This window comes from Leopardus geoffroyi, chromosome B2 (assembly GCF_018350155.1).
Source record: "Leopardus geoffroyi isolate Oge1 chromosome B2, O.geoffroyi_Oge1_pat1.0, whole genome shotgun sequence".
Classification (NCBI taxonomy): Eukaryota; Metazoa; Chordata; class Mammalia; order Carnivora; family Felidae; genus Leopardus; species Leopardus geoffroyi.
In genome coordinates, this window is record NC_059332.1 from 44,630,409 (window position 1) to 44,655,398 (window position 24,990).

The following is a 24,990-nucleotide window of genomic DNA, read 5'->3' on the forward strand; positions in this document are numbered from 1 at the left end:
ATTCTCCCTAACTTCCTAATAGATTTAACAAACTTCCAATCATAATTCCAACAGTCTTTATGATACATATTGACAAGCCAATTCTAAAACTTATAATAACATGCAAAGAATCTTGAATGCCAAGTCAATTACAGAGAAATATGGAGGGCTATCACCGCCTGGTTTAAACACTTACTATAAAACTACAGTATTTAAGACAGTGTACTAGTAACAAAGGAGTGGGCATATAAATCAATGGACTAGGATATAAAGGTTAGAAATAGATCTACATGTATATGGTCAACTAATTTTTGAGAAGCTGCAAAGGCAACCAGTGAGGAAAGGAGAGTGGAACAATTAGAACAACGAGACCATCCAGATTGGGGAAAAAAAATTAACTTCACCCCTGACTCTTACCCCTCCCCCCACCCCCCACACACAAAAGTAATAACTCAAAATGGATCATAGACCTAAATGTAAAATACAAAATCACACACCTTTTAGAAGAAAACAATAATCTTTTTGACCTTGCTTGACCTTCTGAGACAAGCCAGTGAAAACGTTCCTTAAAATTTATTAAAATCGTATGCCCAAGAAAGGCTACCAGAGACAAAGAAACATTCTTTTAAGATATCATTTTTCCTATATCTGGCTCTCAGTAATTATGGTATCTAGAGTGGGCTAGAATATGAGGAGGTAGGCAATCCCGAACACTCAAAGGAAAAGGTGTATATTGTTACATTTTTTTTTGCAAGGGTAACACAATAATATGAACAATTTAAATATTTATGTCACTGGACTAGGCACTTCCACTTTTAGGAATTTATTCTGAGGAAACAACTGGATAAGTGCCAACAGGACAACCACACGACACACATACAGCAATGCACCCTGAAGCACTGGTAGCAATAAAGGGAAAAAGTTGGCAGTAACTTATATCCTGTTTTTGAAAGATACACTGTATTTAAAAGCTATTTTAAGGACAAAAACGTCTCGTACAACAACATTACTAATCTTAGTACGCAGTGAAAATGGATCTCATCATCATCAAATAAGAATACCAGCTGAAAATACAGCGCAGGCTAAATTTGAAAAGACCGTTTGTAAGCAATTTTTACAGCAGCCTGGTGTTAATCTCAGTTCGGACACGCATTTACTACACGTTTTCATAAATTTAATTTAACTGTATTTCACTTCTGTGTTTCTGAATTATTGCAAGTTGTTAGCTAATGTGTATACACTTAGAACTTTTAAACTACGGTGAAGTAACTAGCATTTATAAATTATGTATCTACTTCCAAAAGGGCAGCTACGAGCTGATAAAAATCTGTTCATAATCGATAAAAATCTATTTCGAAAAATCTTGGATAAGGAATAGCTGTCAATAGTTGAGTAATGATCGTCTTTATCTGTGGATCTAGGTATGTTCTCCGTATTCTAGTAACCCGGGAAAGAAAATTAAAAAAAACATTACCTCCTCCGCAAACCCCACCTGCTAAGGCCACATACCTTGATTCTTGCTTTCTCTATAAATTCTAGAGGGGCTTTCCCAAACTCAAATCCAGCTCCAATCCAAGGAATCCAGCCCCTTATGCACGGGGGTCCACGCAAGTTCTTCCGCTGAAAGAATAATAAAAGAGCAAGGAAACCCAGGATTATAATCACTGTTGGGGAAATTAGTTCCATGTTTTTGTCTAGCGCCTTCCACAATCAGAGAAGGTAAAAATCCTGCCGCCGTGGCACTTGCTCATTCCCTCTTGGGAGGGTGCACCTACTGGACCTGCCAACTTGTCTGCTACAACTTCCGCAGTTTGTCTGCCTTCTAAACTGTAGCCTCTTTTCCCCGCCCCAATTTTTAGATGACTTTTGCAGCATCGCTCCCTCCTCCCGCCTCCACTTGTCTTTCCTGCCCTGGCCACCCCGGACCAAACGCTGGGGCTGGACCGAACGGGCGCGGGTGAGGCGGGGTGGAGGGCGGGGCGAACTTGCGCCGTTGCCATGGAGACCGGGGCCGGCGGCGCGGAGGGAGCTCCGCTCCCGGCCAATTGGAGAATGGCGCCCAAGAGGCGCGCAGCCCGGCGGACTACATTTCCCAGAAGCCTCGTGGGCTTCGCGTTGTTGTTCTGCTCTCAGTCCGGTGGACCGCTGCAGCCGGGGCTGCTAGGAAGGCTGCAGGTTCGCGGGGCCGCCTGACTGAGCCGAGCGAGGGAAATGGTCCCCGGCCCGCCGCTCGCCGCTTGAGGACGGGCCGCCCTGGCAGAGGGGCAGGCCAGCCGCGGCGCGGGGCGCCGGCCAGAAAGGGTGCATTGTCGTCCTGTCTTGCTGCTGAATGTCGGTTCCAGAGGATGAGGAGAGGCTTTTGCCGCTCGCCCAGAGATGGCCCCGGGCGAGCAAGTTCCTTCTGTCGGGCTGCGCGGCTACCGTGGCCGAGCTAGGTACCCGGCCGCCCCCGCCTGGGCCTCCCCCGCGAGTCGTCGAGGTGCCGCGCTGGGGGTGGGGGTGAGGGGCACGGGGGTGTTCGGCCGGCTGGGTTGCGCCCTCTTCTTGCACACCTGCCTGGCAGATGTGGCAGGGCGGGGGCAAGGCCGGCCTTGCGAGGAGGACTGGAGGTCACCAAGGTCTTTTCCTTCCAATTTCGTCTCCCTCAGAGGTGTGCCATTGTGCCTGAGTGTCTACTCTTGGAAGCTTCATGAGCGGTCATTCCTCTGTAGGAATCCTTTTCCCTTCCGCGAGGATGACCTTCTAATAAAAACACAATCCACTTTTCATCCTTATTGAGATCATCTGATTCATATTCTTACATAGCTTCACTAGATCATTGTCTTTTGGGTCCAAGTTGTGGAACCAACTTGTGGGACTTAACGTTATTAACCTGTCACTTACAGATCGTCTACTCAACATCCGTCAGTTGTCCTCCTTGAGCTTAGCTCATCTATACTGTGTTTACCTTGCAGGATTCTGAGAAGTCAAATGCTAAGTCCAAAGCGGGGCACTTATTAATTGCAACATTATCATAATAGCTACAATACTAGACTGTGGTGATAGAGCTTAAAAGACTCAACCCTGACCTTACAGGCGGGTGGGGACACATGCAGAGACAGACAGTTCCATTGTGCTAATTATTAATAATGAAGATATCAAGTACCATAAGAGCGTAGAAGATGGACAGTTACATATGCATAAGCAAGTCACAGAAAACTCGAGACCACCTGGAGAGAATTCGGATGCCCTTGCATGAGCAGGTGGCGTTCTTTCCAAGGATTTTGTAAGCGGAGTGCCTATGTGTTCCCTCTGAAGCCCTCTCTGTGCATTTTAAGAATACCCTTTCATTTTCCTGCCTGTTGCGGGGGGAGGGGGGGACAACAGCTTTGATGTGTTACCATTAAGCAATGGTAGTTTGTCCTCTTGTGAAATGAGTGTTTGTATTATTTTGTATTTCCTGCAGAGCCAGCACCGTCTGTGGTTTTGCCCTTTATGCTCCTCCCCTCTTGCCTTTTGGACCCTCTATGTTTTCTTCATTCTTTTCTAAAGCTGATGGGAAATTTTTGTTATTCATTGCTTTTACTGAGACACATTTCATCGGCTTTTTAAAACATGCAAAATCAGATTGCTGAATTAGGTATTTGCACTTCGTTTGTTCGCTGGTTTGTTTTTTAACTTGATAGTTTCCCCCTGTGACCAATGGCTTTGGCACAGAACCCTTCCTTTTGTTAAAAATTTGTGGAGAATGGTGTGGGGGCTGGGCATGAGAGGTGGGGAAATCAGAGTATGAGATGGTTTGAGTACAAAACAATTTAGGATCGGAACCTGAAGCGTTATTTAAGTAACCAGCAAGTAAACGAAAATTATTTTGAGAGGCACATGGTATAGACGTGCCTATATCATAAGACTTTTCGGGGCTCATATGTTAAGAAAGCATGGCTTAAATTCTCTTCATGCAAACGACTTCTGTTTTAGGGGAACTATCAGCAAGATATTTTTTCCAAAGACCAGTGGTAAGATTTAATATTCCCTTCCCCCCTACTGTCTTCTCTTAGAAAAAGCGTAACTGTGGTTTTGTGTCAGGCGGTGGTCATTGAAAAGACTCATGTAATGTCAATAATGTGCATGAACTTCTCTGAATCTGGTTATTTAAGTTATTCAAGACATTATGCCTATAAAGTTATGAGCTTGATCTTCCTAATGTGGGCCAGTTAGCTTCATCATTTCAAGGTAAAATGTCTAGCTTGAACTCAAAATATAATTATTAGAAAAATTGTTTTCAAGTACAGTGGGTACTTGTGAGGAGGCCATACATAAAACTTAGTGCTGGAAAAACGATTCAGTATGTGCCTTAATCGAAAGTATATTGAGCATGCTGCCCTTGTATAAAAAGACAACATTATAAACTCTGTATTACATCTTCCGTATCTCAAACTTGGGGTCAGTGAGCACCACCCATGAAATTATAGAATTCAGCTTCACCTGCATTTATTAGGAACCTGTCATAAGTAGTATAGTATTCTAAAAGTCACATTGTGTCCCAATCATGGTTGCAGTCAAGGGGGCATCACAGAATATGAATATCTGAAGTTATTCCTATGGGAAAGCAAAAATTAAGGACTGAAGTATATTTTAGGCTGAAATTTCTGAGTAAAAAAAGCCCAAATCTTGGCACTAACCCCCCACCCCTGGTGATCTGGGGGGTAATCTGGGACAATGATTCTTAAATTTGGGAGTGCATAAGAATCAGCTGATTTCTAAACCCCCATCAACCTACTGAGAATCCATAAGCATGGGGCTGGGAAATAAATACTTTTTCACAATTTCCCCAGCTGATTCTGATGTACTCTAAAATTTGAGAACCACCGATCTTGTAGTAACTAAAATATTAGCCCTATGACTTTAGAATTTTAGAATTTTTGTTGGTTTCTCTGAATGTTGCGGGTTTCCCCCTCATTTTGTTTTTCTTTGTTAGCAACCTTTCCCCTCGATCTCACAAAAACTCGACTCCAAATGCAAGGAGAAGCGGCTCTTGCTCGGTTGGGAGACGGTGCAAGAGAGTCGGCTCCCTATAGGGGCATGGTGCGCACAGCCCTAGGGATTGTTCAAGAAGAAGGCTTCCTAAAGCTTTGGCAAGGAGTGACACCTGCCATTTACAGACACGTAGGTATTTATCTTGATTCCATCTGGTAAGTTTGTTATGAGTGCTGTGTTTGTGTCCTCTGCTTTTGTGTTTAGCCGTGTCCAAAAACCAGTAGCTTTTTTCCTATTAATGTGATAAATGAATCTATATTCTCTTAAGAAGAAAATTGACTACCAATTTAAGGCAATTAAGGAACGATCACCTTAAATTTTTAGAAATGCACATACAAGTATTTAGGGATGAACTGTCATGATGTCTGTAATGGACTTTAATTAAGAAAAAAATGAGTCATAAATATGGAGAACAAACTGAGGGTTACAGGAGGGGTTGTGGGGGGGGGATGGGCTAAATGGGTAAGGGGCACTAAGGAATCTACTCCTGAAATCATTGTTGCACTATATGCTAATGAATTTGGATATAAATTTTAAAAAATAAAAAATAAAATTTAAAAAAAGAAAGAAAAAAAAGGAGTCAAATATGGCAAAAAATGTTAGCAATTGATCAATCTCAAGGATATAGAGGGAGTTATTTTCTCTACTTCTACATGTTTGAGATTTTTTAATGTTTATTTATTTTTGAGAGAGAGAGAGACAGCATGAAGGGGAGAGGGGCAGAGAGAGGGAGACACAGAATCTGAAGCAGGCTTCAGGCTCTGAGCTGTCAGCACAGAGCCCATGGTGGGGCTCAAACTGCGAGATCATGACCCGAGCCGAAGTCAGACACTTAACCGACCGAGCTACCCAGGCGCCCCACATTTGAAGATTTTTAAGAAAAAAAAATGAATAATCGATACATTTCTCTACTTTGGAAACTTTAAAACACAAAATTTAAATTTTTCGTGTTCTTTGCAAATTAAAACTTATTTGACTTAAATGCCAAATCGCGCTAGTCTCTGTCCCATATGTTACAGACTAGGTAACTCTGAAAGAAAACAAGGATGACTAATCCTATTCTGGCAATGGAGTAATTGCAGTGCAGCTGATTTTTGCCTCAGTTTCCAAGGCTACCTAACTACCTGTGTGGGCCTTCAGTCATTCTTCAAGGAAAATAGTTGTAACTATGTCATAGCCAGTGAAGATGCTTTTCTGCCCTGCTTCTAAAGTGGCACTCACAAACATAATAGTTGTTGGGTTTTCAGCTTGTGGACGGGAGAACGTAAAACATGGTTTCAAAGGAGGTAGGACAGACATGGCATTTTACTCCTCTACATTCATAATATTTCCTCAAATATGTAGGGACCTTTGACCAGAAAAGTGTCCAGACTTAATATTCACCAGCTTATTATTTTTAAAGTTTCAGTTCTTCAGATGAGTAAGTTAAGAGTGTATTCTTCAAGAGCTATCCAGAAGTATGTACAGAGACTGTTGGTGTTTTGGTGCTTCGTATGTTTTTGCATACATTGACCTTGATCAGACTTCCTGAAATATCACGAAAAGTGCTCTCTGTGAATACCATGTACTGATTTTAATGATTTTTATTTTCCATTCTTTTTTTTTTTTAATTTTCTCCTTTGCCTCCCATGATTGTTCTGATTTCTTTTCATTTGTATTTTGTTGATCATCATATGTGGCTTTCCAGTTACGATTCATGTCATATGTTTGATACTTGACTGAAAAATTACCTTAAAATAATAAGTTATCTGATGAAGTTATGCATGTTCGTTCAAGGAAAATCCCTGCTGTGTACCAAGCTCTGTCCTTGAGAGGGCACATAGAGTAATGAAAACACACAAAGCCTGCCCTGAAAAGCTCACGGTCTGATGGAAAGATAAGCAACAAAGCCAAGTTAATCTCCAATTAATGTGATAAAAGTCCTATTAGATGTATGCCTGGGTGGTTCTGGGAGAACAGAGGAGAAGCATGGCAGGTGCAATGGCAGTCTAGAACAGAGCACTTTTTAGACAACATGTTCTTTGAATTGAATCTTGGAGGACTAGGAGGAGTTAGCAAAGCAGAGAAGGGAGAATCCATTCAAGAAAGATCAGCCAGCCTGTGAGAAGGCCTGAGGCTTGATGCATGCCACATTTAGAGCAACATCAAGAAAAACCCACGTGTTTGAAGCATAGGGTGCATGAGGGAAAGACACAGCTAAAGAGATCCACTAGCTCAGGTCAAAATGTCCTCTTGTCTTATTGAACACGTAGCCGAATTCACGTTTTAAATGATCTGTTTTACACAGTGTACTCTGGAGGGCGCATGGTCACTTATGAACATCTCCGTGAAGTTGTGTTTGGCAAAAGTGAAGATAAGCATTATCCTCTTTGGTAAGTTTTGTTTTGAAAATAGTATGTGCTCTTGCCCCCGAGGCTTTCATGTTTACCCATCAGATACATATAAAATTGTACATTTATGCCACAACTGCCTTGTCATAGGCTTAAAATAAAGAATAATTACAATGTAAATTCAAGTAATTGAGCGTTTATTGCATACAGCATAAAACAAACATGTACATATGTATATTAAGGCTTTATATATATTATTTAATATTTTCATGTTAAAAGAGCTCTTACAGAGCACCTTCTTTATGCCTCTTTCTACTGAGAAAAGAGCTTTCGAGTCAGACAGAGAGAGGCTCAAAAATTCCTGCTCTACTAGTATATATGTAATCTGATTAAATTACTTGATCGTTTTTATCTTCAGTTTTCTTAGCTGTAGAAGTAATACCTACCATCAGGCTTTTGTGTTTGTACGATTAGATGAGATAATGTATGTAAGTGCATATCACCTACAGTGTTTATACAGAAACATAGGTTATTATAAATAGATTAAATATGAATAAATTAAAAACATATAAAAACACAAAGAAAAATAGGGAAAGGATATCAACAGGCAAAATTCACAAAAGGAAAACTATGTGTTTGTTAAACATGTAAAGTGTTCAACCTCACCAGTAATCAAAGAAATTAATTAAAATTATCTTTTAGCCATTACATTAAGCTATTAATGGGAATATATGTTATTAGAGAGCTTTTTTTGAGAATAAAATTTCTGTTAAAATGTTTAAATGTGTAATCCTTTGACCCAGCAACTCTTCCTTTATGATATAATCACATTCAGAAATACTTGTACCAATGCGTAAACACACACACACACAAAGATATCGACTGTAGCAGTGTTGATAATAGTATTTTTTCTTTTTTTAATTAGATATATCTTTAAATTTTAAATTCAAGTTAGTTAACATATAGTGTAGCGTTGATTGCAGGAGTAGAATTTAGTGACTCATCATTTACATATAGCACCCAGTGCTCATTCCAAAAAGTGCCCTCCTTAATGCCCATCACGCATTTAGTAATTTTTTTAAAAAAGTAAATATCGGGGCACCCAGGTGGCTCAGTTGGTTAGACAACTGACTTCGGCTCAGGTCTTGATCTCACGGTTTCTGAGTTCAAGCCCCGTGTTAGGCTCTGTGCTGACAGCTCAGAATCTGGAGCCTACTTCAGATTCTGTTCTTCCCCTCTCTCTACCACTCCCCTGCTACACTCTGTGTCTCTCTGTCTCTCAGTAATAATAAGTAAACATTAAAAAAATCTAAAAAAAAAAAAATAATAAAAAAAGTAAATATCAGTTGGGAAGTGGGTAAATTTTGATATATTTATACAGAAAAGCATAATGCAGAGCTTTGAAAGACTGAGGTAAGTTTTATATAACTAACCAATAATGATGTCTGTAATAATATCTTTCCTGGCCTAAAAAAAAAGTCGAAGTCACAACTGTAAGGAAAGGGCAATAAGCAGAATTTCACCTTCCAGGTGAAATCTGTTGGCTCTGTTTTTTAAAAAGTGTAATGTACTAAGTTACACTAATTGCTTTCCCAGAACTAGTGATAGAATAGATTAATAGTCCTTGCATTTTGTAATCCCCCCCCCCGGCAGAGAAAGATATAGATAAGGGGTTCATAGGAAATATTTCACTATGAAGTCACCTCTCAGGGTGGATGGGCTTGATGTCCTTTGACCCAGTCCGAACAATTAATTCAGTCAGTAAGTATTTATTGAATGATCATGGCATGCCAGTTCTGTATTTAATACTGAGGCTATCGTAATGAAAAAGATACAGTCCCTGCCATCACTGAGCACACAGTAATAGAGACAGATGCCTAAAGAATTACAATTATGTCACAATTACCAAGGAGGCCATGGTTATGAGATTCTCACAGAGAAAAACAATTATGGTGTACCATGTTCATGATCGTGAGAACCAGGCACTCTGGTAGGCCACTGGTGGCAGTGGAGATTGATATAAAGTCTATGGAAGATAATTCGGCAGGGCCTATCAAACGTCCTGTAAAGCTTCAAATTTTTTAAACATTACACCGTTTAAATAAATTGTGGTGTGTCCATAAAGTGGGATGCTATGAAACAATCTTTTTAAATGAGGCAGCTCTATATGAATTGATAACCTTTGAGATAGAGTATTAGGAAAAATATATCTTAAAAGATATTATTAGGGAAAAATCAAAGTGTGAAACAGCATACAGCCTGGCATTCTACATTTATGCCTTTAAATAGGAGTATTTATACATACATGTTTGTGTGTGCACTGTCAGTTGTAACTTAGTGCTTAAGACTCTGTGGTCCAGGGGCTCCTGGGTGGCTCAGTCGGTTAAGTGTCCTACTTCAGCTCAGGTCGTGATCTCACAGTTCATGGATTCAAGCCCCACATCAGGCTCTGTGCTGACAGCTCAGAGCCTGGAGCCGCTTCGGATTCTGTGTCCCCCGCCCCCCTCTTGTCCCTTCCCTGCTTGTACTCTGTGTCTGTCTGTCTGTCTCTCTCTCTCTCTCTCAAAAATAAATAAACATAAAAAAAAAAAAAAGACTGGGTGTGGCATTATATCTTGGCTGTTCCACTCACTTATATATAATATATAATATAATAACTTACATTCCCATTAATAGCTTAATGTAATGGCTAAAAGATAATTTTAATTAATTTCTTTGATTACTACTTGTGTGATTTGAGTTATCATTTAACTGCTTTTATGTCTCAGTTTCCTTATCTGTGAAGAGAATGTAACAGCTGTACTAATATCATAGGTTTGACATAAGAATGAAATGATGTTTTTAAACATGCTTAGAACAGTGTCTGACGTAATAAGCATTCAGTGAATGCATTACTGTTATGTCCAGGACACCATAAGAAACTAGCAATTGTGATTACTTCAGAGGAGGGGAACTGGTGATCGGGACCCTTTTTACTCTATACCCATTTGTACCTCTTCTAATATTGTTTTAGAGTAAAAGGAAAGAAAATACCCCCTGTCTCCTAAGAAAAGGTAAAGCATGTTTAAGTACAGTAGTCTAGACATGATCGCTATTGGCTTTGGGAGGTGAGGAGAAGAAAGTCTAGGGACAGAGAGAGCTTCTTCAAAGAAAGGAAAGTTTTCAAACCCCTTTTACTTTGCAACTACTAAAATAGTAGTTTACAAAATTTGACCAGCTTCTGTCTGTTAGACTGATTACATCTATGCTATTTTTATTTCCCTGTGGTCAGAATTAAGCAACGATTAAATGGTCAGTTCACGTATTTATGTCTTTGAAGCAACTGCCCTTCCTTTGAATTTCAGGCTATGGAAGGCCCCTGAAACCAGATTTGAATTTCAACTCCTTCTAGTCCTTTAACCCTCCCTTCAGTAAACAGACAAACCATCTGCCTTCCCCTGTGATTTGTTTGGGTCTATCCTTTTCTGCACTTTGTCTGAAGTCCCCTATGCAGGGGCTGTACCAGCTTGGTACTGTTCACTACAAAATTTGTGAAATTCATAGAAATTATTAAAAATGTATCTCCTTTTATAATTAGGAAGTCAGTGATTGGAGGTATGATGGCTGGTGTTGTTGGCCAATTTTTAGCCAACCCAACTGATCTAGTGAAGGTTCAGATGCAAATGGAAGGAAAAAGGAAACTTGAAGGGAAGCCTTTGCGGTAAGTTCTCCAATTAACTGATACCTTTCCTCTCCCCCATCATACTTTGAACACTTACCTAATGATTTATGCATTTTTGCAATCCACTGTTCAGTAGAGACATTAATTCTGACTTTTTCCGCTTGGAAGATGTAGTCATTAAGAGGAGAGCGAACATGGATCATTTCTTTGCGTGTTAAGGTGCACGTGTTCTCTACCAGACAAATTCTATGCGTGCGTAGCTCTTAGCTGCTTTTCCCAGCCAAGTCAGCTAGACTTGTTTCCTGCTACAGCTTTTGATATAGCGTCTGATCACTAAAATTTGCCCTAGTGTGAATCCCAATCTTGCCATTATGGGTTAGTGCTGTGGAGGTCACTTAGCACTCCTCGTCTCTGTTTTTTCATCTTTGAAAAGGTTAATATCAGGAGGTTTGCATGACAGATTGCCTGGCTCATCCGTGTCTAAAAGCTAGGTTTCATTCCCTTTCTCCCTGAAAGAAGGGAAATAGCAAGACTGACCTTGCAAGTTCTTTCCACTTCCCTAATTCTGTTCCGTCTCTTTTCCCCAAGTTGAAGGAAGGTTTTCATTTTGACTTTGTGATATAAAATTCTCCTATGGCATTACTCTACATTATTGAAGTCTGCCTTTCTTCAAAGGTTTTATGTTAAATAATTTATGAAAACACCACTTGGACTGTTTCCCTGGAAAAAGGGCAAAACCTTAGAGATTGATAGACCTCTCTCGGAAAAGAGGAAAAGTGCAGGATGCCTTGGACTGAGTACAAAGAGGTCTGCTCCTCTGAACACTGCAGGTCTGTGACTGGGCCAGAAGGAAGGAGGCTTTGGCGGCCCCTTCGAGAGCCCACCACTGACCACTGCTCTCCAGCTGGCTCCGTGAAAAATTAGGTTGGGCTTGGCAGTCCACATCCCCCTTGAACCCTGCAAACAGAGAGAGGACACCCACCACTGAGGACATAAGGGTACCACTCTGACTTAACCGAGCAGTTTACAGAATCCCAGGGCCCATTTGATTGTCTTGTAACAACTTTGAGTTAATTACTAAGTAGCAGGGCACAGCTATGTTGCCATGGTTGGATATATGGAGAGAATTATTGGGACCCAGAAAAATCTGACTTTTTAACTAATCTCCTCAATTTTTCCCCCTTGTCTCCACTGTTGGAAATTTTTGGTTTGATGTAGTAGTAAAACATTTCATGTACAGAACATCAACTTTGGGGCCACACATCCTGGAATTCATATCCAGCCTTTGCCACCTTTTAGCTCCAACCCTAGTCAAGTTCCTTAACCTCTCTAAGCCTCAGTTTCCTCAGATGGAAATTGAAATATTAATACATATTTCGTAGAGTTTTCAGGAATAAAATTTATCTTATGTATATAAAAAGTCTTGTGCTTAAGTGCACAACAGATTTTAGCTACAAGGGCCATCATTTGTGAGTATCACTTCCCATGTAGCATAAGAGCCATTATGCATGCCCAGTAAATATGTCATACTATCTTTTTGCTGAGACTTAGGGAATGTAATGCCTAAGTAAAAGCCACTCAGCTAGTAATGGTAAAGGAGGCATGGAACTCCAGGTATTTCTGACTATATAAAACCCAGACTTTTATTTTATAACAGAGGTTTCCAGATTTGATTCATGGTTCAGCCTCATTTTTTACTGGTGTACCATAAACAAGAGCAAAATCAGGATAGGATAGTAAATTTTTATAAAGCCATAAGTACTCAATTTTAAGAACTCTTATTATGACATTACCCTCCCTACTCTTTGGGCTAAAAATGTCACTTCTTTTCTGAGAATATTTGGGGATTGATTTTGTAACGTTATTTGGTGAAAATCCAAAATTTGCAGGTCTCATGTAGTACTAGTAAAATGAACCCAGGCATTTGATAGCTTCCCTCCTGGATTTAATATGTGCGTTGATGGCTAAATATCAAGAAAGGAATTTTAACCTGTTTAATAATCTGAGAAGAGGATGAGAGTTGATAAAGACTTCAGTAAAAAAATGTTTAAGTCAAATGTCAGCTTTTTTCCCTAAAAAAAATGTTTTTTTTTGGAAATTGACTTATATGGATTGCTTTAATTTCTAACAATCCTGGATAATTAAGATGTTATTTTACTCCAAATCACAACAGCTATAGGCAAAGCTTATCCAGCTGCATTCCATGCACAGAAATGCATAGAATTTTCATGTTTAATTATTATTTTTCCTTTAGATTTCGTGGTGTGCATCATGCATTTGCAAAAATCTTATCTGAAGGAGGAATACGTGGGCTTTGGGCAGGCTGGGTACCCAATATACAAAGAGCAGCACTGGTGAATATGGGAGGTAATGGAAACTTTATTGAATTCTGAGAAGTCATACTGCCTTGATCACCGTAAGGTTAAGCACTTACATTGGGGAACATGAAATTTTTTTTATTAGTTTTAGTAACGTATATTGGCAACAGTCTTATTTTATGTTGTTAATATTTTAATTGAATATCTTCCCTAGAGCATTTTTACTTTTCTCCATGGCGATCTATGAAAAGGATTTCCTAAAACAAGCAAATGGTGACAATAAGGATATTAAGACTAAATAATTTGCGAGGTCTCCCCTCCACCTACACCCTCCTCTAAGACTCAGAGTGGCACATGTAACCATGTGGGAATCACTCTATCCAGACTGTCCAAACCGTTCCCCCAGTAACCCTGCTCCTACTGCTGTATAACCCAGCTTGTGTAGCCAGGCACCCCAGGCTGGAAGCCTGAACAGTTCCTTAACTCATCCTGTCCCTCACCTTTGATATTCAGTCACTAATTGCTTCTGTCTTCTAAATATGTCTTAAGGGGCGCCTGGGTGGCGCAGTCGGTTAAGCGTCCGACTTCAGCCAGGTCACGATCTCGTGGTCCGTGAGTTCGAGCCCCGCGTCGGGCTCTGGGCTGATGGCTCAGAGCCTGGAGCCTGTTTCCGATTCTGTGTCTCCCTCTCTCTCTGCCCCTCCCCCGTTCATGCTGTGTCTCTCTCTGTCCCAAAAATAAATAAACGTTGAAAAAAAAAATTAAAAAAAAAAAATTTCTTAAAAGTGTCCCCCCCCAATACATAACACCATAGTGTCCTTAAAACCACCATTTTTACAATACTCACCGTCAAAGCCACATAGCTAGAGCACTGACACAGCCATCCAGCATATGTCATTCCTTGTCCTCATTATTTGTACCCAATACCCAGAGGGATTTATCTAAAATACACATCTGAACATGGTACTGGGACCCTTAAAACCCTTCACTGGCTTCTCATCCCTCACAGAACAAAGTGGAAATTTCATCACATAACACAGAAAGTCTGCACAATCCAACTGATGCTTCGGGGAATTGAGCAATTCATTGATGGAGGAGTAAAGAATGAAGTAGAGAGTCACAAACTAGAAGGTTCCACTGCCTACACGTATCACACTGTTCTTCACCTCATACTTTGTTCTTCCCTCTCTTCTTCTACCTAGTTTCCTCCTGCAGATCACTTAGCACCAGCTGAAGTGTCTCTCCACCATGTAATTTTCCTGAACCCCACAACCACCCTGCCCTAGCCATGTTGTGTTAGATGTCCTTTCATGTGTTTCTGAAGTTCCCGGTGCTTATCTCTGTTATTGCTTGTACCTCATTCCATTGCTTTCTACTATATGTTTATCTCCACTAGATTATGAGTTCTCTGAAGGCAAGGACCATGTTTTATTTATCATTATTTTCCTAGTCCTTTACATGTAGTCACTAAACAGTTGATGAATGAATTAATGAATGAAAGAACCATTTCTAAGACCAAAATTATATGATTCTAGGAAATTAACAGATAGCCTTTTTGAGGGGTGTAGGAACATATCACATAAACCTCAAAGAAAGCAAATCTGTTTTTTTATTATTATTATTTTGCCATTTCAGTCCATCCATGTCTACTGTATCATACTTGTGGATATTTTGGTTATCAGGAATCTTGTCTGATTGTAGTTTCTCAATTTGATGCTTCAAAATCTCTTGTAGCTCAGATTTCTCTCCTAGGTTCCCAGTTATTTACTCAGAATGTTCACTTAGGTTTTCTCAAATACATTGCTTTGTGTCCAGACCACACTCATTATCAAACCACTTCCTTCTCCATTCTTCCCAATCTCAGAATATGATAAAATCACCTTCTCATCTGACCAACGCAGAAACCTAAGCATGATTTTTGTCTCTTTCCTTTCACTTCAAGTCCAGCCACTTCTGTCTCCTAGCTAAATCTCACATCCACCTACTTCTTCTTGTCCAAGGAGCCACTCCTTTGTCCAAGTAGAATTGATCTTCCCTCACTGGATCACTACAAAAGCCTCCAAACTGGTCTCCCCATACCCACCCTACAGCCATTGTGTGCCACCTTGCATCTGAAAGTGCTCCCACCAAGGTCACCAATCCATCATCTTACTTAAAACATTTTAAATTGGCCAGTTCTCATTTTCACCATCTCCAAAAATGTCAGCACTGCTGACAGACAGAGTGTTTAAGCCCAAAATGTTATAGTCCTCTTTGATCCCTTTCTTTCGCTCTCTATACAGTCTGCTGGCTAATCCTGTTGATTCTGCCTTTAAAACTTGTCCTGAATCTGACCAGCGCTCCACAACTCCCTTGTCCAAACCATCATCATCTCTTCCCAGAATAAATGCAATCGTCTCATGTCTCATCTGCCTTGTCTCCCTATAGTCTCCTCACAGTCAAATAAGCAGAGTAGTCCTTGTAAAGAATAGCTTAGATCAGTTCACTGCTCTGCTCAAAACCCTCCCTTGGCTTCTGTTGCTCTCCATCTCTGGACTCGTACTTCTCTGACACTTGCTTCTGTTAGACCAGTATTCTTGCTGTTCCTCTAACACACAAAGCTGACTGTCACCTCAGGGATATAATGCATACTGTTGTTTTTCCTGGAACACTTTCTCTTAGATTATCTCCAAGGTCTGTTTTCTCATGTTTTCTTTAGGCTGCTGCTCAGATGTTATTAAGAAGCCTTCTCTGATCACCATCTTTAAAATTGATATACATTCTTCTTCTCCACCCTCTGGTCGTCTTATCCCCCTTGCTTTGCCTTATTGGTTATTTGTATCTGAAATGCCATGTGGTTTACTTCTTTGTTCATTGTTCATCCCTCAACAAAGAATGAGAATTTTGTTCGGTTTGTCCATGGCTCTTTTCCCCAGCGTCTAGAATAACGCCTACCACATGGTAGACGCTCACACATCTAGTGAATGATCAAATGCATCTATCCATTCTTGCCTCTTTACAGTTCACTTCCCTGTGCTTCACTGTAGGTAATCTTTATAAGACTCCAGTGTTGTGCGATACCACTGCCCTGTTTAAAGCTCTTTAACAGCTCTGCATTGTCATTAGGAAAGAAAAAAAAAAAAAACATAAAAAGCAGAGTAAACAGAGAGTAATAGTCAGGACCTTTTATTATAAGTGACAGAATTGCAACTCAAATTAGGATTAAAAAAAGGAATTTATCAGCTCAAATACTGAGAAAGGCCACCAGTTGAGCTGACTTTATGCTTAGCTGGATTCAGATGTTCAAACGATATAATTGAGTGTCTGTCTCTCTTCCTCTTCTCCTCCCCCTCCATCTGTGGCTTGCTTTCCTCTGCTTGAGAACAATAATGGTATCTTTCATTCCCGCCCCCAGCCTAACATATTCACAACATGAAAGACATTTGTTGTCAAATGAATGAATATTCCAGCCTTCTTTTTCTTGTTAATTGCCAGATTTAACCACTTATGATACAGTGAAACACTATTTGGTACTGAATACACCACTTGAGGACAATATCACGACTCATGGTTTATCAAGGTAAGTGATTATTTTAGTTTGATTGATTTTTTTTTTTTTTTTTGTGTTACCTTCCTGGCATATTTGGCATCAATTCTAACCTTCTGTCTCTTTTGATTGAGAATCTAGTGATATTACCCTTAGAGTAAGGTGATAGTACAACGGACAGATTTTCTTTACAAAGGACAATTTTCTTAAAGATAGTTGGAGTTACTATGCTAAGTGAAATTAGTCAGAGAAAAGACAAATATCTCATGACTTCACTCATATGATGACTTTAAGATACAAAACAGGTGAACATACGGGAAGGGAAGCGAAAATAATATAAAAACAGGGAGGGGGACAAAACATAAGAGACTCTTAAATACAGAGAACAAACAGGGTTGCTGAGGGGTTGTGGGAGGGAGGATGGGCTAAATGGGTAAGGGGCATTAAGGAATCTACTCCTGAAATCATTGTTGCACTATATGCTAACTAACTTGGATGTAAATTTAAAAATAAATAGGTTATTGGAGCGCCTGGGTGGCTCAGTCGGTTGAGTGTCCGACTTTGGCTCAGTTCATCATCTCGCAGTTTGTGAGTTCGAGCCCCGCGTCGGGCTCTGTGCTGACAGCTCGGAGCCTGGAGCCTGCTTTGGATTCTGTGTCTCCCTCTCTCTCTGCCCCTCCCCCACTGTTCTCTGTCTCTCTCTGTCTATCAAAAATAAATAAATGTAAAAAAAAATACATTAAAAAATAGATTATTAAAATTAAAAAAAAAATAGTTGCAGTTAAAACGGGGGAGAGACAGAGGTGCAGAATGTTTCATATTAAACCTTCCCAAATATTTGCACCTTGATGGGACCCTCCTGGGGTCAGATTCTGGTGATTCAGTTCTCAAATTCAGTCCCACAGATATGTTTGAGCATCTTTTTGATAAAGGCACCTGCAGGGCTCTGCAGTGGGTACAGAAGGTAACCCAGGCTCCTTTGCAAGGAGTTGACCGAGGGGAAAGCAAGACAAGTATAAAAACAACATAAGGTAAATGCTGAAAGAAAGTGACTACTTACTGTAGCATTCGAAGAGGAAGAAAAAAGTAACCATCTGGAGGGGCCTATAAAGAAGACAGGATTAGCTAAGTGTTTTGAAGGGCTGGAGCTCTTGACAGAGACAGGAAGTAGAACACTCCAGGAAGGAGCAGTACCTTAATCTCTTTGCAACACAATTTCAAATTATCCATTGGAGTGGTTACTTTATAAATATCTAGTATCCTGAACATTATAATGATTTTATTCAGCTTCTGATCATGTGTCCAAATTCCAGGACCCTTTATGCCATTTAAAGAACCCCAAAGTATATTAATAGTGTCAAACTAATGACATTTGGAGATTTAGAGATAGAAGTCATTCCTCATTTCAGATTCACTTTAATATTCCTTGAGTAGCTTTTCTTTATTCCTCCACTTTATTATTTTTTTTAATTTTTTTTTAACATTTATTTATTTTTGAGACAGAGAGAGACAGAGCATGAACGGGGGAGGGGCAGAGAGAGAGGGAGACACAGAATCGGAAGCAGGCTCCAGGCTCTGGGCCATCAGCCTAGAGCCTGACACAGGGCTCGAACTCACGGACCGCAAGATCGTGACCCGAGCTGAAGTCGGACGCTCAACCGACTGAGCCACCCAGGCGCCCCTATTCCTCCACTTTAAATATAAGTGTTATCCTTAGTGCTACTAGGGCAATCTCTGTATATGTCTTTGCTTACCATCCTTTCCATTCCAAATTCTCACCCACGTGTGTTCCCAAGCTACACCATACTTTCTGTAGCCAATAGTCTGGCCTCCTCTTTCAGAGGAAACTGAGGATTTCGGCTTCCTTCTGCTTCTTACTTCCATCCTTGTACACATATGTATTACATGTGTACCCACTCTTACCATCTTTCCTGCACTGTCTTTGTTCATGCTGTTCACTCTGCCCAGGAGTCGTTCGCCTCCCATTTCGACCTAGTCAGGTCATCTTGTGAGACTCTCATCTTTCAAGACACTGTGTGTTCCAGTGTTATGATCTACTCTAGGAGCAGGATATTCAGATCTGTCCTGGAGTCCCACACTGATATTGCCACTCTTTCCTTTTCATTGTCTTTCTACCCAAATGGTTTCTGAAGTACCACACTTCTAACCAAAGAACCATGGATTTCCCAGTGAGTGTAAATCTTCCTACCGTATACTACTCCACCAAACAGGTCTGTCTTTTTTGGAAAGACATAAGATTTTCAGCTATATATATTCCAGCCCTAATCTGAAATAACATAGTCTGATTATTCTCTAATTCAGGTTTTAGGAAAATGAATTCTCTAATTCAGGTTTTAGGGCATTTGGTTCATTTTTGAGCTCTACCCACCAGATCATGTTTTTTAATGGGTTGATATGAATATGTGTGGTATATGAGGCAGCTCAAAATTTGCTAACCATGAACTCTAAGTAAGTAAACAGTGCTGTGTGATCTGGAAGTTCTGGATACTGTGTCATAGAATAAAATGAATTCTCATGGAGGCTTGAAGGGGATTGCAGCTGTACAATCAGAGAGCTTTATATAAGCCATCGACACCTAGGGAAAAATGAGTTTGATATAAATGAAAATGGTATAAGCGCTGAACTGCGCACTTAAAAATGGTCAAAATGGTAAATTTTGTGCTGTGTGTATTTAACCACAATTTTTAAAAATGGTGTAAGTAAAAGTACCTCTCCCAGGGTAGAGCAGGAACAGTAAAAGACAAGTCAGGATTTTAGTGAGGTGAGAAAGCAGGTGACAAGTTATGTTTAATAAAGAAAGCAGAGGAACAGTGGAGAGTTGAATTAATGGTCAGGCGATGATAAAGAACAGAAAGGCCAGAATAATCTTTTTTTTTTCTTATTTTTTTAATGTTTTTTTTAAATTTTATTTGGAGAGGATGGAGTGGGGGGGGGGGGGGAAGAGAGAGAGAGAGAGAAGAGGGAGAGGGAATCCCAAACAGGCTCTGATCAGGCTCTGCTTTCTGACCAAAGTGGGGCTCAGTCTCAAGAACCATGAGATCACGACCTGAGCCGAAATCAAGAGCTGGACTCTTACCTGACTGAACCACCCAGGCACGCCTTTTTTCTTCTTTTCAAATCATGAGGCTATTGAGAGGTAAAACTGGCTAGTTTACTCTCTGTGAAGATGATACATGAGCATGATTATTTAGTTCATCCTTGAGAGGATCACTTTCTCTGAAATAGTGCTGATGGAATATCTGACACTGGTCTTGCAGGTAGCCATTGGGCCTTCTGGAGAGATCAGAAGACTCACCCGGTCACTTTCTGTCCATTATCACTTCAGCTGTGGCCTGGGCTTCATTTGGGGGCATTACTAGCAAGGAGTGATAAAGGCCAATAGCAAAAAAGCAGCAACGTCCATTTCGGCGCAAGTAGCTCGAGCAAAATCCATGATCCTTTTATTGCCCTATCTTTTCATTTTGACCCTAGATACCATCTTATTTGAGGCCTCTTTAACACATTATTTGCTCTTTCAATGTTTATTTTTTTAAAGAAGTCTAGCCAAAGCACACTATATCCTTAGGTGTTAGTTAAGATTTTCTGTGTGAAAATATGAAGGTGTATTAAAATTGATGGTATTAAGCTTTCAAAGAATCTGAACTACTAGGAAAGAATATGAAAAGAGCAGTTGTGTGCACCTACTGGAAAGTATATGGTGAAACAACAGCTCTTCCCACAGAGACAGTGGCTGTTATGTGGACAGAGACCCAAGAGAGTTATTAGGTCATTTGCTGTAGCATATGAAATAGGCTGTATGTACATGACATACAGTTGGGTCATTTGCCGTAATATGAAATAGGTTATATGACTTCCTTCTCTCGAATTCAAGTATTTCTAAAGTAATTTTCTCCTTTGAATTATAAATCCTGGCTGGAAAGAGGTAGACAGAGTCTGGGTACTTCCTAGAGTGAGAGAGAGTATGAAAATTCCTAAGGTAGCTTCAACTTCCTGCCATAGAGCCTTCAGAGATTTCAGAAGCCTTGGCACAGAAGCCAGTGGTCCCTGTCTTTGTGAGGTATTTGATGTCCTGGAAGGACCTAAAAGTTTTCCACGGTTTTCCTTTCCAGCTTTCCATTGGCTGTTTGTGTTTATAAGCCGTTATGCTTACTGCCAGGATCCCAGTCTGCAGATTCGGCTTCTGGGACATGGGACTTCCATTCTCTATGACTCAGGTCAACCACCCTTTTACTCATCATATGTCTTTCTCATGGAAAAGTTTCAAGAAGTTCATGGGTTTTCAGTGTGTGGATGCTCATGCTCCGTAATTGCCTCTCATGCCCACATATATAATGAACTGTTAGTGGTTTCTTCACTTCTCGGTCTCTTGATTAACTTCTCAGTATCTTCTCAGAATCTTGATTTACTCTGCAGTAGGCTGACCACATCCATTTTGTCTTTTCTGAGTAACTGACATGCCATTTTCAAGAAGGAGTGATTAGCCTTGGTGGATAAAGGAAGAAGGGATAAGCCTAAACTTCCTAGCCCTTATGCCTGAACATAGATTCAAGGAAAAACAGGAATTTTCCTACTAGATGGGGGTGCAGGACATTCCAAATGGAAGAACTGAAGACACAGAGGTGTTACATAGTATGGGGAGTAGAGAGAACTACACTTAGTTATGTTGTTAGAGCATAATGGGCAAAGAGGGATGTGATTTTGGAGTAATGTGTGCGTCAGCCAGTGTAGAAGCTAAATCAGGTAATAGGGAACGAGTCTTAGATGCCTCTAAGTAGGGAAAAATGACATAGTTAGACTTGTATTTTAGAAAGATCCTTTAGGCTGGCGGGAAAAGGTAAGGTTATTATATTCAAATCAAACAGCTTAGTGAAGTGAGGCTTAAACAGTGGTCAGAGTGAACTTTTTCTTATTTGTTAACTATTAACCAAAGTAGGTGATTCCCTTGCTTCCGATCCTTTCGATGACTTCCTTTCATATCTAGGATAAAATCAGACTCCTTAAATAACCTTCACGGGCTGATCTCTGCCTGCTTCTTTAGTCTTCCACATGGCTGGCCTCAGGACGCCATAGCCCTGCTGGCCACCTTCTGGCTGTTAAGCACACCAAGGGCACTTTCTGACTCACGGCTTCTCCTGGGCTGTTCCTCTTGCCTGCAACATTCTTCCTCCGTGTCTTCACACGGATGCTTCTCACCATTCAGGTCTCGGTTCTGCTGCTGCCCCAGAGCCTCTTCCCGGCTGCCTGTCACCCAGTTACTCCCTAGCACACTGTCCCATTTTTTTTTTTTTTCATTGCACTTACCTGCATCTGAAATTATTCATTTCCTCTCTGCCCCTTCCCAACTAAGTGCCTCAGGGACAGGACCGGGTGTGTCTTCCCCACTGCCTAGAAGAGTGCCTGCCACCAGCAGGTGTCCTGTGTATACTTGTTGACTGGACATTATTTTTTAGTTTTTCTTTTTTCTACCTCTTTAGTGAATTCATTAAGCATTGACTTTAAGGTAAACTAAAATTATTATGAAGAATGATACAATGATACATACATTCTTTCTGTCTAGATATCAAATTTCCCTTTCTCAAAATTTAGAAACCCCTATGTTTATTATCTTTCAAATTCGTTTCTTTGTATTTACAGTTTATGTTCTGGACTGGTAGCTTCTATTCTGGGAACACCTGCTGATGTCATCAAAAGCCGAATAATGAATCAACCACGAGATAAACAAGGAAGGTAGATAGAAAGTCTTCACTATTCATGTGTTCGAATGTCTGTAATAATAATGTTTCTTTAAGATGTTTCCCTGCATTTACTCTTGTTAGAAATGAATACGTGTGTTCGTGTGTTCAATCAGCAAACTGTTTGTATGTAATTACTTGCTCTTTGTCTGATGGAAAAGTACTGTGCATTTGAGGATATAAACTAATTGAATGATCATATTATTTAGACACAAGGTATTTATTGTGATTTTATTGTTTTCAAAGAGTTTATGAAAATATACTCTGCTGAGAATTTACAGAGCACTTTCTTCAGAAGCTTATGACTTACAGATAACACGGAGAATTTGATTTGATATAAAACACTATATTCTCTCTGGAAGAGATCAGGTAGAGCGAATTCTAAGTATAAGACTAAGGGTGGGATGAATCAGAAGAGTCAGCCTTAGACATCTAAAGAAAATACCTTTAAACTCAAAAGAGGTGATTTATATATACTGAACTACAAATATTATTTGTTCTAAGCTAGCAAAAAATATTTAAGTTTCATTAGAGTAAGTTTGCTTAGGCTATTTTTTATTTATGTTTTCTTTACACATCCATTTACACACAAGAAATTTAGTAGAACTGTCTTCTTTCCTTTTTAGGGGACTTTTGTATAAATCATCAACTGACTGCTTGATTCAGGCTGTTCAAGGAGAAGGATTCATGAGTCTATATAAAGGCTTTTTACCGTCTTGGCTGAGAATGGTAACGTCAGGTTTTTCCTTTGTTTTTGTTTTCTTTGTACTTAAATTGCTTTTAATCTGTAAATATTTTCCCCTTTCTCTTTTGGTTTTTAGCATGGCTCTGCCCCCAAACCACAATTCTTTCTCTTTTTTATATCTTTTTTTTTGTTTTCTTTTTACGTCTCCTCAGAGTCCTGTTACCTTTCTTGGTAGAATAAAGCAAAATAATTCAGTTACATCCAGAAATAAATAAGTTGATATTCTGTTGTTATAAAGCCAGAGGAGAGGGTTTTTCTGCAATTTAAAAACCTTTAGTGGTCTGTTTAGTCAAAGTACTGTAGTTTGGGACAGGTATAAAGATTTTACGCTAGAGACCATTCCTATGGAAATGTTACTGTTTCAAACAAATTTTTGTTACTTGGATGGCAAATGTTGCATTATCCATTAATACTTATCACCACAAAGCTCTGCTTAGTAAGAAAGCCTTATGTCATTTTTATTAGGTCTGGATGTTATTTTTTATGGAGGTGAGCAAAGATGTAGTGTGAGACTTATTCAAGTAACAACATATATAATAAACACAGGGTACTCAAGGACTTTGTAAGTTGGAACATATTTGCAAGACTGAGTCATGCGTTTAGAAATTCAAACAATCAATACTTTACACAGTATGATAATATTAATTGAGCACCTACTCCATGCAAAGCCCTGTACTCAAGGCCTGGTTTGGGGGGATGAACAGAAGAGCCTCACCCCCTGCTCTAGTGCCAGAGCTGCTGGTTTGATAAGGGCCAAACGCTGAATAAAAAACTGGAAGTGATGAGTGGTAGAGGAAAAGTGCATGGTGCTATGGCAATATATAGCAAGTGCATACAGCCTAGGCCTGGAGATGAAGAATACCTCCATGGACAATGGACTTTAGAATTGAGTTTTGAAGAATGGGTAGGGCTTAGCCAGGTAAAAAGAGCAGAAAAAACATTCTAGGTAGAGGGAATCATTGGAATGGACAGAGAACATGAGGAGTTCGAGGAACTGAAGGAAACCCAGCCGGCCGAGGCATGAAGACATGGAGGAGAGAGGTACAAGGTGAGGCCAGAGAGAGGCAGAGATCAGTGTGGGAAGGGTCATAGGACCCATAAGAGTGAGGGGCACCAGCTTGATGATACGTGTATTTTTAAAAAGATCATTCCAGCTGCCATGTGGATTAGAGAAAGGCCAGGAACAGTAGTAGATGAGACATAATGATAGTGTGGACTAGAGTATCACAATGGGGAAAGAAAAAGATCTACAAAATAATTTGGGAGAAAGCAAGGAGCTGGAAGCATGACAAGCATGACTGGATGAGGAGGGGAAAATGGTCAAAGAAGGCAAGAAATGCTGGGTTTCATTCCCAGATTCCCCACCTAAGCAACGGATGATGTAATATCCTAACACGGAGATCATTTGTAGGGATGATTTCATGGTAGAATAACAAGTTTAGCTCTAGATTTGTTAAGTTTTGAATACTCATAGGACATTTAAGAACAGAGGTCTAGGGGCGCCTGGGTGGCGCAGTCGGTTAAGCATCCGACTTCAGCCAGGTCACGATCTCGCGGTCCGTGAGTTCGAGCCCCGCGTCGGGCTCTGGGCTGATGGCTCAGAGACTGGAGCCTGTTTCCAATTCTGTGTCTCCCTCTCTCTGCCCCTCCCCCGTTCATGCT

At 40.2% G+C, this 24,990-nt stretch overlaps 2 protein-coding genes across 9 annotated transcripts in view; one reads left to right on the forward strand and one right to left on the reverse strand.

The window, feature by feature from the left end:
* The window catches only part of LOC123608461 (24-hydroxycholesterol 7-alpha-hydroxylase), a 95,336-nt gene extending 93,442 nt beyond the window's left edge, over window positions 1-1,894 (reverse strand). Inside the window, exon 1 of one of the 2 annotated variants that reach the window (XM_045498452.1) lies at window positions 1,489-1,891. In XM_045498452.1, the coding sequence (XP_045354408.1) occupies window positions 1,489-1,665 (177 nt within the window). In that variant the 5' untranslated portion in view covers window positions 1,666-1,891. Of the gene's footprint in view, window positions 1-1,488 lie in introns of both variants that reach the window. The other variant, XM_045498451.1, reaches the window with a different exon arrangement.
* A 193-nt stretch (window positions 1,895-2,087) lies between these two features.
* Window positions 2,088-24,990, forward strand: part of LOC123608463 (mitochondrial uncoupling protein 4) — a 52,455-nt gene continuing 29,552 nt past the window's right edge. For 2 of the 7 annotated variants that reach the window (XM_045498455.1, XM_045498458.1), the window contains exons 1-8: window positions 2,091-2,414; window positions 4,937-5,128; window positions 7,283-7,367; window positions 10,903-11,025; window positions 13,241-13,353; window positions 16,779-16,863; window positions 22,486-22,578; window positions 23,210-23,312. In XM_045498455.1, the coding sequence (XP_045354411.1) occupies window positions 2,309-2,414; window positions 4,937-5,128; window positions 7,283-7,367; window positions 10,903-11,025; window positions 13,241-13,353; window positions 16,779-16,863; window positions 22,486-22,578; window positions 23,210-23,312 (900 nt within the window). In that variant the 5' untranslated portion in view covers window positions 2,091-2,308. Of the gene's footprint in view, window positions 2,415-4,936; window positions 5,129-7,282; window positions 7,368-10,902; window positions 11,026-13,240; window positions 13,354-16,778; window positions 16,864-22,485; window positions 22,579-22,829; window positions 22,896-23,209; window positions 24,820-24,990 lie in introns of those variants that run through there. The other 5 variants (XM_045498459.1, XR_006717246.1, XM_045498457.1 and 2 more) reach the window with 5 other exon arrangements.